Source organism: Podarcis liolepis, assembly GCF_965112155.1.
Source record: "Podarcis liolepis genome assembly, chromosome: 9".
Lineage (NCBI taxonomy): Eukaryota > Metazoa > Chordata > Lepidosauria > Squamata > Lacertidae > Podarcis > Podarcis liolepis.
The window spans coordinates 5,665,314-5,683,138 of record NC_139564.1 but is presented as its reverse complement, the minus strand read 5'-3'; the positions used below and the strand labels follow the sequence as shown (position 1 = coordinate 5,683,138).

Genomic DNA, 17,825 nt, shown 5'->3' with positions numbered 1-17,825 from the left:
GAGAGGCGAAGGGAACTGGTTTCTCCCAAGAGGAGTGCTCGCCTTAAGGCCAGGAGAGGCGGGTCTCCTGGGGGCCGGGACCACCCCTGGCCTCAGAGAAGATAAAGGCCAGTCAGCCCGGTCCCAAGTTGCGGGAGCAACGTCGTTGTTGAGTACCTGTTCCTGCCCGGACCCAGACCTGACCCTCCAGTGTTCCTGTCCCCGCCCGGCTTCCTGCTTCGGACCTCGCCCCGCTCCTTGTGAACTGTTTCCAGGCTAGTGACCCAGGACCGGACTTTGACTATGCCAACAGTAACCTTCCCCCTGGAACCAGCACAATGACCCTCAGGGTCCCTTTCAAATCTACGATCCTATGATTATACTACCATCACCACCGACAATAATCAAACCAGAAGCACCATCTCCACTATGAGGCTGTGTAACAAAGTTCTGAAATAAATTCCCAGAGGAGACGAGGAGCCACATGTTGTTTTCCTGGGCGACATCTCCAGCCAGTTTGTCTTTTTCCTGCCGGTAGATTTAGTGCGCGATACCCTCGCTGACAGATCCATCAGCAGCATTCATATCGTTCAGCGGTTTTTAATGAGAAAGTTGCACGCTCTTGTGATTGCTATGCAAATGTTCAGAAAACTCATTAACTGGCAAGAGCTTTAACCTCCCACTGCAAACTTCGCTCCAAGCTCACATCTGTTCGAAATCAGAGCAGGAGACCCCTGTTCTCCATGTGCCCTCCCCCATGAACATGAGCGCACATTTGCCTTTCAGAGGCAAGGCTTGTAGGAACATCAGGGGGTCTTAGCTTTGGGGGCAACGGGTAGGTTTGGGGTGCTGGTTTTATTTTCAAAAGCTTTGGCTCCTCGTAGCATCAGATTCCATATGTTTATCGTTTATTGTGTGAAGAAGTACAGTGGTACCTCTGGTTGCGAATGGGATCCGTCCATTCTGGAGGTCCGTTCGCAACATGAAAGGAATGCAACCTGCAGCGGTACATCTGCACATGCGCGGATTGCAATTCGCTGCTTCTGCGCATGTGCATGACGTCATTTTGTGCGTCTGCGCATGCGCGAGTATCAAAACCGAGAAGTAACCCTTTCCGGTACTTCCAGGTTGTCGCGGGACATAACCTGAAAGAACGTAAAATGAAGCAGACATAACATGAGGTATGACTGTAGTTCCTTTTGCCTGTCCCAAATCTGTCGCCGACGAATTTCATGGAACGAACCCGAGTTATGGTAATATGAGAGAGGGAGGACAGAAACCCTCCTCTACCTTGTTTCTCTGTAATGATAAACACCTTTATCATGTCCCCGCTTAAGTCTTCTCCCTGTGTTTCCAAATTTTGTGACTGGCTGCCTCCCAGTTCTGGCGACTTGTCTAAGTTATGCAATAGGAGTGCCCAATATGCAGTCCTAAGGCCAATAGGGATTGGAATGGATGCACTGGGCGGCAAGGCAGAAGAAGGGTTTATGTGAGTGAGTGAGAACACTGACTTAGTGGGCGGAGTCTGACACTTTTCTTTAAAAAAAATTAATTAAATTTTCTGTTTTACAATTTCAAATACTCATTTTACATCCTTAAAATATAAATGACTTCCCTTCTTCTCTTTCCATAGTTCATGTTACGTATCTTAAATCCCTGCATATTTAACTATACCAATCAGTTTTCCATTCTTGCATCCATCAAAACTTATTTACACTCTTGAATTTATCTTAATACGGCCAGAGTTTTCAGCTGTACACAGGTATGGTCAAACTTGGCCCTCCAGATGTTTTGGGACTACAATTCCCATCATCCCTGACCACTGGTCCTGTTAGCTAGGGATGATGGGAGTTGTAGTCCCAAAACATCTGGAGGCCGAGTTTGGCCATGCCTGGCTGTAGACAATTATTTCCCAAATATTCAATAAACACTTTCCAATCTTTAAACATATGTTCTTCTTGTTCTCCTATTCTATAGGTTAAGTTTGCAAGTTGTGCATATTCTGTCAACTTAAGGTGCCATTCTTTTTTGGTTGGTACCTCACTCATTTTCCATTTTGGAGCTAACAAAACATGGGCCACAGTTGTTGCATACATAAATAACCTTTTCTGACACCTGGGGATTTCAGTCTGAATTATTGCCAACAGAAAGAACTCTGGATTTTTTGGGGAAAGTACTTTAAACCATTTCTTTCAATTCATTATAGATCATTTCCCAATACTCTTTTATCCTTTTACATGTCCACGTTCCCTCCTATTCTTTACAACTCCTACACTTATTTGATTCTGTCTTGTACATCTTAGCAAGCCAACTCAGAGTTAAATACCATCTGTGAATCATTTTCAGGTAGTTCTCCTTCAAAGAATTTGTTGTTGTTGTTTAGTCGTTTAGTCGTGTCCGACTCTTCGTGACCCCATGGACCAGAGCACGCCAGGCACTCCTGTCTTCCACTGCCTCCCACAGTTTCATAGAATCATAGAGTTGGAAGAGACCACAAGGGCCATCGAGTCCAACCCCCTGCCAAGCAGGAAACACCATCAGAGCACTCCTGACATATGGTTGTCAAGCCTCTGCTTAAAGACCTCCAAAGGAGGAGACTCCACCACACTCCTTGGCAGCAAATTCCACTGTCGAACAGCTCTTACTGTCAGGAAGTTCTTCCTAATGTTTAGGTGGAATCTTCTTTCTTGTAGTTTGGATCCATTGCTCCGTGTCCGCTTCTCTGGAGCAGCAGAAAACAACCTTTCTCCCTACTCTATATGACATCCTTTTATATATTTGAACATGGCTATCATATCACCCCTTAACCTCCTCTTCTCCAGGCTAAACATGCCCAGCTCCCTTAGTCGTTCCTCATAAGGCATCGTTTCCAGGCCTTTGACCATTTTGGTTGCCCTCCTTTGGACACGTTCCAGTTTGTCAGTGTCCTTTTTGAACTGTGGTGCCCAGAACTGGACACAGTACTCCAGGTGAGGTCTGACCAGAGCAGAATACAGTGGCACTATTACTTCCCTTGATCTAGATGCTATACTCCTATTGATGCAGCCCAGAATTGCATTGGCTTTTTAAGCTGCCGCGTCACACTGTTGGCTCATGTCAAGTTTGTGGTCAACCAAGACTCCTAGATCCTTTTCACATGTACTGCTCTCAAGCCAGGTGTCACCCATCTTGTATCTGTGCCTCTCATTTTTTTTGCCCAAGTGCAATACTTTACATTTCTCCCTGTTAAAGTTCATCTTGTTTGTTTTGGCCCAGTTCTCTAATCTGTCAAGGTCGTTTTGAAGTGTGATCCTGTCCTCTGGGGTGTTAGCCACCCCTCCCAGTTTGGTGTCATCTGCAAATTTGATCAGGATGCCCTTGAGTCCATCATCCAAGTCGTTGATAAAGATGTTGAATAAGACCGGGCCCAAGACAGAACCCTGTGGCACCCCACTAGTCACTCTTCTCCAGGATGAAGAGGAACCATTGATGAGCACCCTTTGGGTTCAGTCAGTCAGCCAGTTACAAATCCACTGAGTGGTAGCAGAGTCAAGACCACATTTTACCAGCTTCTTTACAAGAATATCATGGGGCACCTTGTCAAATGCCTTGCTGAAATCAAGGTAGGCTACATCCACTGCGTTCCCTTCATCTACCAGGCTTGTAATTCTGTCAAAAAATGAGATCAGGTTAGTCTGACATGACTTATTTTTCAGAAATCCATGCTGACTATTGGTGATCACAGCATTCCTTTCTAGGTGCTCACAGACTGTTTGCTTAATGATCTGCTCCAGAATCTTCCCTGGTATTGATGTCAGACTGACTGGGCGGTAATTATTTGGCTCCTCTCTTTTCCCCTTTTTGAAAATAGGGACAACATTTGCCCTCCTCCAGTCTGCTGGGACTTCGCCTGTTCTCCAGGAATTCTCAGAGATGACTGCCAGTGGTTCTGAGATCACATCTGCCAGTTCTTTTAATACTCTTGGATGCAGTTCATCTGGCCCTGGAGACTTGAATACATCTAAACTAGCCAAGTATTCTTGTACTATCTCCTTAGTTATTCTGGGCTGTGTTTCCTCTGCTGAATCATTTGCTCCAAATTCTTCAGGTCGGGCATTGTTTTCTTTATCGGAGAAGACTGAGGCAAAGAAGGCATTGAGGAGTTCAGCCCTTTCTGTGTCCCCTGTTTGCATTTCACCATCTTCTCCTCTGAGTGACCCCACTGTTTCTTTGTTCTTTCTTTTGCTACGGGCATACCCATAAAAGCCTTTTTTGTTGCTTTTAACCTCTCTAGCAAGCCTGAGTTCATTCTGTGCTTTAGCTTTTCTGACTTTGTGTCTACACGTGCTGGCTATTTGTTTGAATTCCTCTTTGGTGGTTTCCCCCCTTTTCCTTTTTTTGTACACATCCTTTTTTAATCTTAACTCAGTTAAAAGTTCTTTAGATAGCCACCCTGGCTTCTTTAGGCACCTTCCATGTTTCCGTCTCATTGGTATTGCCTGACGTTGTGCTTTTACTATCTCCCTCTTAACAAACTCCCAGCCATCATGAACTCCCTTTCCTTTTAGTATTACTGTCCATGGGATCTCACCCAGCACTTCCCTAAGTTTTATGAAGTCGGCTTTCTTAAAGTCAAGAAATTGAGTCCTAGTATGCTTGGCTGCTCCTTTCCTTGGTCAAGCTCATGCTGGTAGCTTCGAGGACACTGTCCAACCATCTCGTCCTCTGTCGTCCCCTTCTCCTTGTGCCCTCCATCTTTCCCAACATCAGGGTCTTTTCCAGGGAGTCTTCTCTTCTCATGAGGTGGCCAAAGTCTTGGAGCCCCAGCTTCATGACCTGTTCTTCCAGTGAGCACTCAGGGCTGATTTCCTTCTGAATGGAGAGGTTTGATCTTCTTGCAGTCCATGGGACTCTCTAGAGTCTCCTCCAGCACCAGAATTCAAAAGCACCCATTCTTCGACGATCAGCCTTCTTTATAGTCCAGCTCTCACTTCCATACATCACTACTGGGAAAACCATAGCTTTAACTATACGGACCTTTGTTGGCAAGGTGATGCTTTTTAACCTTCAAAGAATAACATACTGTAAATTTCAAGTTGCTTTTCCAGAGTTTTTCTGGAAATCTATATTGTGTCCTAAATCTATTGCCTGACACTTTTAATCCTAGGGTCATGGGTCTGAGCCCCACATTGGGCAAAAGATTCCTGCATTTCAGGGGTTGGACTAGATGACCCTCGTGGTCCCTTTGAGCTCTGCATTGCTGTGATTCTGTAAGAAGAGCCCTGCTGAATCAGGCCAAAGGGGGCCAATCCAGGAGCTCACAGAGGCTGAGATTCACATTTTAAGGTTGTGTTACTCCTGTCAGAAAGCCTTTTGAAAGCATTCACATTAGGACGTAGCCACTAGAGGACATTTGCTCAGCTTGCAATGAGAGCGTAAGAAACTACAGAGGAAAATCTAGGGCGGGCGTGTTGTTTTCCATCGCAACAGATAGGGTCCTACATTTAAGAAAGATCAGGGATACAAGGGAAGAGGGAGGAGAAGGACGGGGTAGGGGAATGAGAATCACATTAAGGCAAATTAAATTGCGGCAAGAAAAAAGAGTAATGGTTTCACAGGCCTGCAGGGGAACCAGAAAGCAAAGGAGGATTTTCTGCTCCAAGACGAGGCCTTGCACTCGCCCAGTTCCTACAGATAAGTCTGTTCACCCCAAGCTTGTCATTCTTTTCACACATTATGATTTAAAAGGTACACCTATCTGTGATTTATTTTTATTTTTTAAAATGTGAAGCATGAATGCAACAAACCTGGATTTTCAAATCAAGGCACCCATAAGAAGTGCACCCAAATTGCTCAGCTGAGCATTTTCTCAGTTGGAAGTATATGAAAGATCACAAAGGAACAACTGTGGAATGAGGCAGGCTGGATGCCTTATGGCTGTGAAGTACAGAAGCAAATGCGTTCACGTAAGATTAGTTGTGAGGATCTGATCAAAGGCTGCAAAAATAAAAAATCAAATATAAAGTGGAAGAATGCAAAAATAAACATTGTTTTCCATCTTACTGTAGGTCTTATTTTGAAAAATAGAATTCCATTTTATGGTTTATTTTTGTTTATATTTTGAATTAGATCTTGCGGGGACACCAAAATCTTTTAAGGGCTTAGTGCCTCTAAAGGTCTTAATCTGGCCCTATGCATGTGTTGTTGTTGTTGTTGGGGTGTGTGTGTGTGTGTGTGTGTGTGTGTGTGTATACAGTCATACCTCGGGTTACAAACGCTTCAGGTTGCATTTTTTGGGGTTGCGGACTGCTGAAACCTGGAAGTACCGGAATGGGTTACTTCCGGGTTTCGGCGGTCGCGCATGCGCAGAAAGCACTAAATTTCGCTTTGCGCATGCACAGAAGTGCTGAATTGCAACCTGCGAGTGTGCAGACGCGGGTTGCAAATGCTGCGGGTTGCGAACGTGCATCCTGCACGGATCACGTTCGCAACCCGAGCATCCACTGTGTGTGTGTGTGTGTGTGTGTGTGTGTGTGTGTGTGTGTGTGTGTGTATATATATATATATATATATATGTATATCTATATACACGCACAAGTTCTGGAGCTGCTCAAAGCACACGTCTTCATTCATGCTGAATCGATTTTCATTGCCAAGTTGTTCCTTTGTTATTAAGAGCAGTCCAATACGCTGCAACCTTAAGCAGTGGAGATAACATGGTGGCGAAATTTTCACCTGCTTAATTCTTGCTGGCAGAGGCATGGCGGTGAAGGGAGAGAAAAGTTGGCAACCCTACCAGCAAACAGAAACCAGGTTCAGTACTCATTAGAAAAGCCTTTTGTTTTCTCCTCCGTAAACTGTAGATGGCAGCTTCTCTCAACAAATCAGGCAAGTTGAGGGTGAAATGTTTCTGTGTGCCTAGCGTTCATCCTCCCTTCAGTTTGGAAATGATTATTATTTGTTTGCTACTCCCCCGTTCCATTTCGATTAGTGAGCCTGCTGCAACAGCAACTCTTTCCTTTCCCGATACGCCCTGAGCTCTCTTTTACCTTTTTTTGTGGTCACAATGTAATGGGGTTGAGTTACTCGTGCGCAAATTGTCCCGTTAAGGGGTTAATTGCCTTGGTTAAACCGTCCTGACTGCACAGCCCATCTCAGCGTGGCTGTCTCAGTCGCTAGCAGAATCTGTCTGTGGGCGTTTCTTAAACCTTTTCCAGCATAAAAGCTGTTTGACTCCCAGTCGTCTCCGCCTTTCATTGCGCGGGAGTCTTCTGCGCAGGAAGGGCGTGGGTAGTGGAGGACCAGTGCTTTCCTCACTGACGTCCAGGGAAGAATCCCGGAGCTCTCCCTCCGCTTCCCCCATTTCCCCTCCTTGATCCCTGGTGTTACGCCGATTTCCTTCCTCCTCTACCAAGCTGCGTCTCCACCTAGTGCTGGTACCTTCTCCTGCAGAATCGGAGAGCCTCTCCTTCGCCACTCGCTCTGATGGCAGTTCCCTGGCACACAAGCTCTTAGAATTGTAAAGTTGGAAGGGACCACTCAGGTCATCTAGTCCAACCCCCTGCAATGCAGGAATCTCAGCTAAATTATCAATGACAGCTGGCTGTCAAACCGCTGCTTAAGAAGTCCGAGGAAGGAGAGTCCATATCCACCCAAAGGGGACCGTTCCACTGTCAAATGACTCTTATTATCAGAAAGTTTTTCTGTATGTTTAGTTGGAATCTCCTTTCCAGTAACTTGAAGCCATGGGTTCGAGTCCTACCGTCCAGAGCAGGAGAGAACAAGCTTGTTTAGGGAAGTTTGTTTAGGGACATTTTTTTAAAAAAATCTTTGTTGGAAGCTGCCCAGAGTGGCTGGGGAAACCCAGACAGATGGGCGGGGTACAAATAATAAATTATTATTATTATTATTATTCCATCTTCCATGTGGCAGCCCTTTAGGTATTTGAATACGGCTATCACATCTCCCCTCAATCTCCAGGCTAAACATACTAACTCAAGAGCTTCTCCTACTTTTGAACCCTTCTCATTCTAGCCTTACAAGCCAAGGTAAATTTGAGTTTCTCTGCATTTCTTTCGGGGGGGAGGGAATCAATTTGGTAGCGGCAATCTGGGTTTTGGAATTCAAGGTATTGATTTCCTGGCAACCCTCCAAAAAAGGGCCCGTTTGATTGGATTATTGGGCTGATTCATCAGTCTGAGCGAAAACCATTCCAGAGTCTCTCCTCTCGTTTAGCGGATAACTGCATTCTCTCCGAACAACCCCACCATTCCATTTTAATAATGACTATAACTGGACTTCCACAGTCCAGTGTGGTATTATTTAAAGCATCAACAGTGGCAGGGGGGGTGACATCTATGGGGACTTCCATTTTCCAACTTTCCTTCCACTCTGAGGGAGCCAGCAGCCTGTGGCCACTAAACTAACTCAGTCCTCATTGGTCTGAAGGAGCGTCTCCACCCCCATCACTCAGCCCAGACACTGAGGTCCAGTTCCAAGGGCCTTCTGGTGTATCAGTAGGCAAAATAAGGCCCGAGGGCCAGATCCAGCCCAATCGCCTTCTAAATCCGGCACACAGACAGTCTGGGAATCAGCATGTTTTTACATGAGTAGAATGTGTGCTTTTATTTAAAATGCATCTCTGGGTTATTTGTGGGGCCTAGGAATTCGTTCATCCCCCCCAAAAATATAGTCTGGCCCAGCACAAGGTCTGAGGGACAGTGGACCGGCCCCCTGCTGAAAAAGTTTGCGGACCCCTGTTCTGGTGGTTCCCTCACTGCAAGAAGTGAGGTTACAGGGAACCAGGCAGTGGGCCTTCTTGGTAGTGGCACCTGCCCTGTGGAACGCCCTCCCATCAGGTGTAAAGGAAATAAACAACTATCTGACTTCTAGAAGACATCTGAAGTCAACCCTGCATTGGGAAGTTTTTAATGCTTGGTGTTTTTATTTTTTGCTGGGAACCGCCCAGAGTGGCTGGGGAAACCCAATCAGATGGGCGGCATATAAATAATAATTTATTACAGTGGTGCCTCACAAGACGAAAAGAATCCGTTCCGCGAGTCTCTTCGTCTTGCGGTATTTTTGTCTTGCGAAGCAACACCATTAGCGGCTTAGTGGCTTAGCGCTATTAGCGGCTTAGCGGGCTTAGCGGATCAGCTGATAAGCGGTTTAGCGGCTTAGCGGATCAGCTGATAAGCGGCTTAGCGGCTTGGGAAAAAGGGGGGGGAGGAAAAAACCCCGCAGGAACTCGCAAGACATTTTCGTCTTGCAAAGCAAGCCCATAGGAAATTCATTTTGCGAAGCACCACCAAAATGGAAAACCCTTTCGTCTAGCGGGTTTTCCGTCTTGCGCGGCATTCGTCTTGCGGGGCACCACTGTATTATTATTCCAATATTCGGCTTCATTGGATGTCTGAGTTGGACGGCCATCTGCCATGGAGGCTTTAGCTGAGATTCCTGCATTGCAGGGGGTTGGACCAGATGACCCTCAGGGTCCCTTCCAACTCTTAAGATTCTATGAGTTCTGGTCCTACAAGAGAGGGATAAAAAACCTTTCTTTGTCCACTTTCTCCATCATTTTATAAACTTTTATCCTGTTGCCTCTTCCTCATCTTTCCTCTCAACTCAAAAGTCCCACGCCCTTGATTATTTGGGTTGCCCTCACCTGAATCTTTTCCAATGGAAAGGCAGGATGGAAGTTGTAACTCAACATCATCTGGAGGGTGGCCAGTTAAGGAAGGCTTATAAGGATGATCACCAACCATGTCAGGATTGAGAGAGTGGCTTCTCCCACATTAAATGAACAGATTGTGGTAAAAGCATAGTAGGAAAACAATGCTACTGATGTCTTTTATCTGATATAGGAGGGGATGCCCCTATGTAGCAATTGATACACTTGAAAATGCCCCTGTGAGTTTCATATATGGCACCTGAAGTCTCATCAGCCATCAATTAAGGGGAGGATTTCAATGCTCAATGTTTACCTAGGTGTGGGGGACCCTCACACACACACACAAATTAACTATAGGAAAGAGAGCCTTTAGACACAGAGTAGAAATAGAGATTTCTTTATTATTATTTTATTAAAATACAACCAAGTTCCTTATACAAATAAAGGACTTTCTGTTGTTTCCAAGAAGCAATTCTTTTATCAAAAGAAAACCATTAACGGAAAAGAAAAGAAGTCATCAACACTAGCTAAGAGGCATGCATTGCAATCCCAACAGAGCGAGTGCAAAATAAAACATAGGCTCTTCTCTCTCGCATTCTATATTCAAAACCCTTGCATTTGGTCACTTTAAAAAATAAGCATTTAGAGCCAACCTCCAGGCCACTTGGTAAGCAACCCCCCCTCCTCTTTTTGCTACAAAGTACAGCAGTTAACATGAACCGGCTACATTCCAAGTCAGAGAATGGGGGGCAGGGGGACAAAATAAGGGCAAGGCAAACCAAATCTCCCAGTTGTGTTTCAGATTGTCTATGCACAATATCTCCACTTAGATGGCCCATCAGCAGGGCATAAGGTTTGCAGGACTCCTGGCTCAAGAAAAATGTGAAGTAAGGAATATCGAAATACCCCCAATCCTGTCTTGGGTTCTGTACATTAACCCATGTGTCTAACAAAGGTAGGGGGGCTGTGGAAAATGAACGTCGCCCATCCCCATTTCATTTGAGTCCAGACATGCACAAAGGATATGCTCTGAGATGTTTCATGCAACTGTTTCCTGTGCAATGGAGCAACTACAAGTGGATATGATGTCCTCAGTTATGTTGCGCCCTGACACCCCAACCCTGGCGAATATCCAGAATGTTGGGTGCTGTCATGTGGCAAAGAGATGTAGCATCGTCAGGAACCTGAGCATTGGTCAGTAACGGTCGCTGTGTGCATGCAATCGGATCGCAATGGGTACATTCAGAAAATGGCAGCCGAATGAATTGCAGGTGTTTAGCGGTTGCTAGAGAAAAGGGTACAGGAAGGAAGCGAGTGACAAAGGCTGCGGAACAGTTAATCTCTGCTGGATCCGCCCAGCAGGGATATGGACCGCAGTGCCACGTTCCAGCTCTATAATATTTTGCACACACGTGAATCACCGTTATCAGTTTAAAAGCGGACACACAGATAAGTCAGTGGAAGCAGACTTTTTTGGCGAGAAGGTCCAAACCATGTTGGTTTGCAGGGGAAAATATCAAGCACTGGCGTGGGATCTTAGCACTTTAAATCTGGGAGCAGATCAGTGAAGCGTGTGCCGTGGCTGCTTTTGCCAAATCTCCCTTTGATGAACAAAAGCTCACGAATTCAAAAACCGTTCTGCAATGGGAAAGCGGCAAGGCGGCAGGGGTGAGAGCTGGTAGAAATCAATAATTCAAATGCACATATGCCACTGCTTCTGAAAGCACACATTTCCTCTAAACAGAGCAGCTATGGGTGCAGGGAACAAATCGGATGCAAGTCCAGGATAGGGGCTTACAGAGCTGCTCAAAATTTTTAAAAAGGAGCAATGAAGGAAATGCCTAAAAACTGCATACATTCAAATACTGGCTTAAAACCCTGGTCAGCTATACAGCAGAGCCTACCAGGCCACAATAAAACAGTGACTGACTGAGGAAGTTAACTAGATTCCTGCCAAAATATACCGTGACTAGAAGATGGAGCTGAAGAATTGAACACCTGATTCACAGTAGGCTGAGCACCAAGGTGAAGGTTGGGGAGCCTGTGGCCCTCTGGAGAATGGTGGACTCCAGTTCCCATCAGCCCCAGCCAGCAGTCAGGGTGGATGATGGTAACTGTAGTCCAGGAGCATGTGCAGGACTCCACTGCTGGCCAAGGTGATGCCTCAAACCCTTTATAGATCTATTTTCGTGGCAGTCATGCTTTTATCTCAAGATGCCCACCTGAGGCTCTTTTGCTGCCACCCGAGAGATGCCAAGACCAGTTTCTGCACAGCACCCAATGATCTTTCGCTGTGGTTTCGCCTGGGAGGGCTGGTGGCCAATGCCAGCTTAGGGCCAGGTAGCCACATCCTCTGGGGATCAGGTATGTGGACCTAGTCCCCAGGGAAATCTTTGGGCCGATGCACCATCAAATGAATTAAAATCAGCAGCAATGAACTCTTGAGAGCACAAGCATGTCTGCACCAGCACAGCAGGTGCTGCCTCCAACGTTGGCTTTAAAAATAGCTAGAAGTAGGAATGCGAGGAAATCAGGGTCTTGCGGGGTGGGGAAGAGGAACGATGCAGCAGAGGACAACAGCATAGCAAACTTTGGGGAGGGGGGAAAACTCCCCTCAAAATGGCTTGCGCAGAGACACATGCAACCCAACACGTCACGGTCCTTTCGCTGCAAGACGGATGAGGAGGAATCATGAGAAGACAACAAGAAGGCTGAAGGTACACAGGTGGGCGGACTTGCCAATTGGTGCGTTTCCAGACAACGGCAGGGGATGAGAATAGAATTCGAGGCAGATATGGAGACAAAGGAATTTAGAGGTTGGGTCAGTTTCGAAAGAGGAGCTAACACGAAACCGATTTGGTGGTGAGTCTCGGTGGGCCGATATCAGTCTACTGCTACGAAACACCACTCACGGCTCGCCTCAGGTTAGCTGGCCCAAAGTCCCTCTTACTCGTGAGGTGAACTATTTATGGATCTTTAAAGGGAAGCGTTAACACGTTTTTTCTGCAGACAATTGTCTCCGGGTTGTTTAAATGGATGGGCCCATCACCAATTTTCCACCAGAGATGTCTTGTCTCATCATGGCTAACTCCTGGGACTCAAGTCACACGATCAGATGTGACCATTTCCCTGTCCCCTAATAATTCCCCCTCTGAAAGTCACTTCCTGGGAAATCAAATTTTTAATTTTCAGAAAAGAAGACTGTTGAAAATGGATCAGCCCACAACCGTTAAGCCATTCGTGGTACTCCATGATGAGCATGTATGGATCAGCAGATAACAAGAAAAGAGAATTTGGGGGGTGGGAAAGATTGTGTATCCCTCCCCAGTCCTTGAGACAGGAAGGAACGATTCACAAAACCGTCCCCTATTGGGTCTCCAGATTTAGCTTTTTTGATAATTTTCCAGGGGGTGGTATCTCAATTTTGCTTGGAGCAAGTTCAGGAGGAAAGTTTAAGGGGAGTTTATGGCATCAAGACAAATTTGGCCTAACAACGCTCCTCTTTTTTTTGCAAACTCTGCTTGCGTTAAGGGAGGCGAAAGCACCCCATAATCACAAAAGGCATTCACAGTATCTCCCGACGAGCGGAACACGTACAGAGATATCTTCCTCGCACCCGTTTCTTTGGCAAGATTCATGCAAAGAAAGAAAATGAAGTTAAAATAATAAAAAAGTCATCGTCTCTACAGAGCTCATAATAAAAGCATTTGGTATGTACATTCTAACCGTCTTAAAACCTTCGCAGTGGTTATTAAAGTGCAGAATTTGTTCGGTCTACGACAGACACTCTTCCTTCGCAAAGTCTGTTTCCTGGTAACCCAAGCGGAGGTCAGTAGAAACAAGAAACAGAAAATAGAACAATAAAACGGGGAAAAACCCCAAAACCAACACCGTTTGCAGCAGGAAAGGAGGGAAAGATTGAGGGACGGGCAGTCGGGGAAAACCATCTGAAGTAAGTCATGTTCTGAGACAGCTCGGTTTCTGGTCTGCTACCTGTTCAGGTACAAGACCAAGACTAGGGGGTGGAAGGTTACTGGCCTTAAAATGTGCTAAGCCGCTCAGATTTGCAAGCTCTGAAGCTTTGGTTAATAACTGGAAAAAGACTATGAAATGTGTGCCACTGTGTGTGTGTGGGGGGGGTGGGTGTGGGTGGGCACTGTGCAATTAAATCTTAAAAGCAGGAGTAGTCCTGGGCAAGAGAGGACCATTTTCATAAAGGTATCTAAGCACACCGCTTGCTGTTAAATCTCAACAAGCTCTGCCTATTTCACACGGCATGCAGGTTACCCCTATGCTACCCCTGGGCATATAGATCTAGAAACCTCAGAGGACTCTGCCCCCACGCAGTGCACAGAGTATTTCCTGAGGACCACGGGTGGGAAGCGCACAGAGAAGCTGCACAGAAGCTGAAACCAAAACTATTATTATTTTTTAAAGTTCACATGAGAACATCAGGGATGCCCATGTCGGCAAACGAGATCTGCATTCCTTGAAGTTACTCTCTGTTTGCATTTGCCCAGTCTGCGTTAAACCCTGCACATCCACTTATCGTAAGCTGCAAGATAAGAAACTTGGGTTGTGTGCACGGATATATTTAAGTGTTTCTATTATCTGCAGCAACCTCCACAGCCAGCCACAGGTCACGTGTGCCACGCGCTAGCGATTTGGCTTTTTAAAAAAATATTAATTAAGAGGAGAGCTTTTACCCTGCTTTGCTTCCCTGTAGAACTGAAAAACTGGCCTTTGTAAATGAACTCTCTGTACTCACAGGCAGGTTTCATATCCATCGCATGACTAATGTGTGGTTCTATTACGTTGGGCGACAGGCAGGACCACAGACCCTGCTAAACATGGCAGCCTCACATCTAGCTATGCTCCCTTGCCCCGGCCCTGTAACATGCAATAATGAACTTATGACATGCTTTACTACCTCATGTGGTGGGGCAAGAGGCTGACATTTTTGGCAGCAGTCTTGAGTTTTAAAATCTGTTTACATGCTAAAAAACAAAACAAAATCCAGCTACTCCACACACAACTCCCTTCTGGAGTCAAATCTCCTGCAAAGATGGCTCCCAAATTTTCTCAGCGCAGGAACACTGGTGTCAACCCCGGAAATGAGTTAAGAGCAGCCCCTGCAAAATATGGCTAGATGTCCTACCAGCCTTAGCAGAGGAATTCAAGGCAGTGGGAGCTTGAGTGCAGAGGAGAGTTCTTAGTTAAAAATAAAACCAGAGAGAGCAGAGTGTTGTTTGTGAACCTCCTATGGAACAATAAATCTGGTTTCTTGTATTATACATACATACATAGGTGGACTATCTTAAGGTTCCCACCCATGACCGACTACATGGTGTGTCCGTAATTATTCCCTGTGATTAAGCAGCTCGGGGCAGAATCACAAACTGCAACGTTTCGGACAGGACTTTGCAGACCAGGCCTGGTAGGACTTTGCAGAGCCAAGATGCTAAGCTGGATTAATTCAGGCCAAACGAGCAACTCCAGAGATATATTTTTATGCTTTTGGAAAGCTCAGCATGAGAATATGTCACCGGCAAAGGCGAAAAGCCCCTTTGCACTTGTTCAAAGGTGGACTGTGTCCTTTGGCCGCAAAGGTGGCCATCCTATGCAGCCTTGGCCAACCGGGTGCCCTCAAGACGTCTTGGACTTCAACTCCCATCAGCCCCAGCCAGCGCAGTTGGGAGTTGTAGTCCGAATAATCCGGGGAGCACCCAGTTGGCCAAAGGGACAACCTCTCTGAATTTCCAGATGCGGTTCTTTTATTTGGTTATCGTTCTCACTGCAGAAAGCGATGCTCAGGACTTGTTAAAACAACAACAGCTCCCCACGTCTAGCTAACTTAGAACTGGTCTACTGCACTGGGATGCAACAAGTGTGAATTATACACATATGTGCTTGTCCATTGGGATCTGAACAATGTTCCTGGGTCAAGAAGGGGGGAAATGCTATATTACTCAGAGGATTTCCATGTTAGGTAGAAAAGGAGGGGAGAATCCGTCTCCCTGACATCTGGTTTTCTACATGTAAGGAGAGAGAGAGAGATGATAAACCACTGAAACATAAAACAGTATCTATACCTCACCTGCTGTTTATGCAGACCAAGCTGGGAACATCCTTGACTCTGAACTATCGAACTATCTACAGACATCAAGCCTCTCCAACCAGCGGCTTGGGTTCAGGAACAACCCTGCCACTGTACGCCACATCTAGCCTTCTGCAAAGTCTTTAGCTCTCTTTCTTGCAAAAAGAATTTTTTAAAAAATCTTACCTTGCACGGAAGAGGAATATTGAGAAATGTAGATAACAGGGGAGTTTGACACATATGCCTAATACAATATGGATTTTTGATTCTTTCTTTTTTTGCAGTACTTAAAATAAAAAGGAGGCGGGACCAACAGGCTGGAACACAGAACACGCACACACAAATTATAATTAGGACCCGCAGTGTATAAAGCAGACATCGGGAGCATTCGGATTTTCCAGAAATATAATGTCATGTTTTGCAGGGGGGGGGGGGGAAGAGGAGGTTAGCTACAAAATTGGAACAGGGCAGAGACAAGCAGCAGAAGCACAGCTTTTGGGGGGTGGGGGGTGGAACGAGACAAACCCTAACCTGGAACGAGACCCTGCCCAGGACCCCAATGTTCACTATGTACTGTACGTTAAAATTAAACGCCAAGAGCAAATCAAAACCGATGGGAGCCAAAGGGCTAGGATTTAAACGGAGGAGAGGTGGGAAAGAGCAGAGTGTGAAGGAGAAAGGAAGAGGGAGGAGGAGAGAATTTAAGTTGATGGCAAGATACAGTACATGTTAACACTGATTGCACACGAACCCTTTCACTCTCTGGTGGGAAAGAGGGGGGGACGACAGGCATCAATTACCCAGGACATTTATATGCAAAATATATACACAAATCTAGATTAGCTATGTATATATGTACACATAAGTAGTACTGTACACACAGGGGAAGGGAAGAGGGATTCTGCCAAATGTTTCAGTGCCTGGTTCAGTCGCCATCATGCAAATCTGCTGTTTCAAGTCGGGACCGTCTGCAAGAGGGTTTGGCTAATTCGCATCCACCTCTGGGCTTCCGCTCGAAAGCAGGGAGCTGCCTCTGCGTCAGTGCAGATGCCCCAAGACAGAATATGATACAGAACTGGAGCAAAAAATCTGTCCCGGGTCTGCTCCACGTTGGTCTTCTGGTGGCTCTTGACCGAATCAGCCACCCACTGATCTCCGAGGCTCCTGGCATGAGAGGTTGTATTCAGAAGCAGAGGCAACTGCCCAGAGGACACTGTAATTCTGTCGGGTTAAAAAGGAGCGTCCTACTGTTCCTCTCGCAGAGCAGCACAGTACAGGGTGTGTGTGTGTGTTTGGGTGGGTGTGTGTGTGTCAAAAATGTCTATAAAAACGGTGCTGCCCTTCCCTAAAACAAAGAAGCGGGGACGCAATGCCAAACTTTTGTCTTTGGGGTTTCCGTAAAGCACACTTGCTGCTTCAGCTTCAAAGAGCGCTGGTTCCCCCCACCCCACCCCACCCCCAACCCCCCACCCCTGAAATCTGGGCACTTGGTTGGTCTCTAGCAACATGCCTTTGGGTAGTCAGTTGTGCAGGAGTACAAAAATCAAGTCACGAGAGGTTCGGGGACCAAACCAAACGTCCGGCGAGTCGCCCAGCCAGACACCAGCTTCCTTTCCGCTTGAAAAAGATAGAAGCCCGCTGGCTGATGCAAGGGAAACAAGGCTGCGTCTTCCCCTAGTGCTCAGCATCCATTGCGTCCAAGTATTTCGCTTCAATGATCCTTGGGAGCAAGTTATACCTGGGTGGAAGAAGGGGGACACCGTTAGATTCTGCCCTAAGCGGAAGACTTTGCGCGTGGCTCTTACGGGCTCTGCACCTAACGCACTGCAGGGACACAGGAAAGCGCCATGCACTGAGCCACACCAGTGGTCCAGTGAGCTCAGCACTTCCTACACTGGCTGGAAGTGACTCTCCAGGAATTCAGAGCAGGGAATCTATCCCAGAGCTACCCAGGGAGTCGAACCCGGGACGTTTCTGCGTGGAAAGCAGATGCTCCATTTCTGAGCTGCTGTCTTTCGCTTACGACCTGGGAAGAGAATCTGCTGTGCATGCAGAAAGGCCCCAGGATAATTTGCAAGGCGAAATGCAGGGTACATCATA

The 17,825-nt window shown here is 46.4% G+C and overlaps 1 protein-coding gene across 5 annotated transcripts in view; it reads right to left on the bottom strand.

The window, feature by feature from the left end:
* Positions 1-10,009: 10,009 nt before the first annotated feature.
* SLC4A11 (solute carrier family 4 member 11) overlaps positions 10,010-17,825 on the bottom strand; it is a 252,074-nt gene continuing 244,258 nt past the window's right edge. For all 5 annotated transcript variants that reach the window (XM_083458672.1, XM_083458673.1, XM_083458675.1 and 2 more), the window contains exon 20: positions 10,010-17,463. In XM_083458672.1, coding sequence (XP_083314798.1) covers positions 17,400-17,463 — 64 coding nt within the window. In that variant the 3' untranslated portion in view covers positions 10,010-17,399. The remainder of the gene's footprint in view (positions 17,464-17,825) is intronic.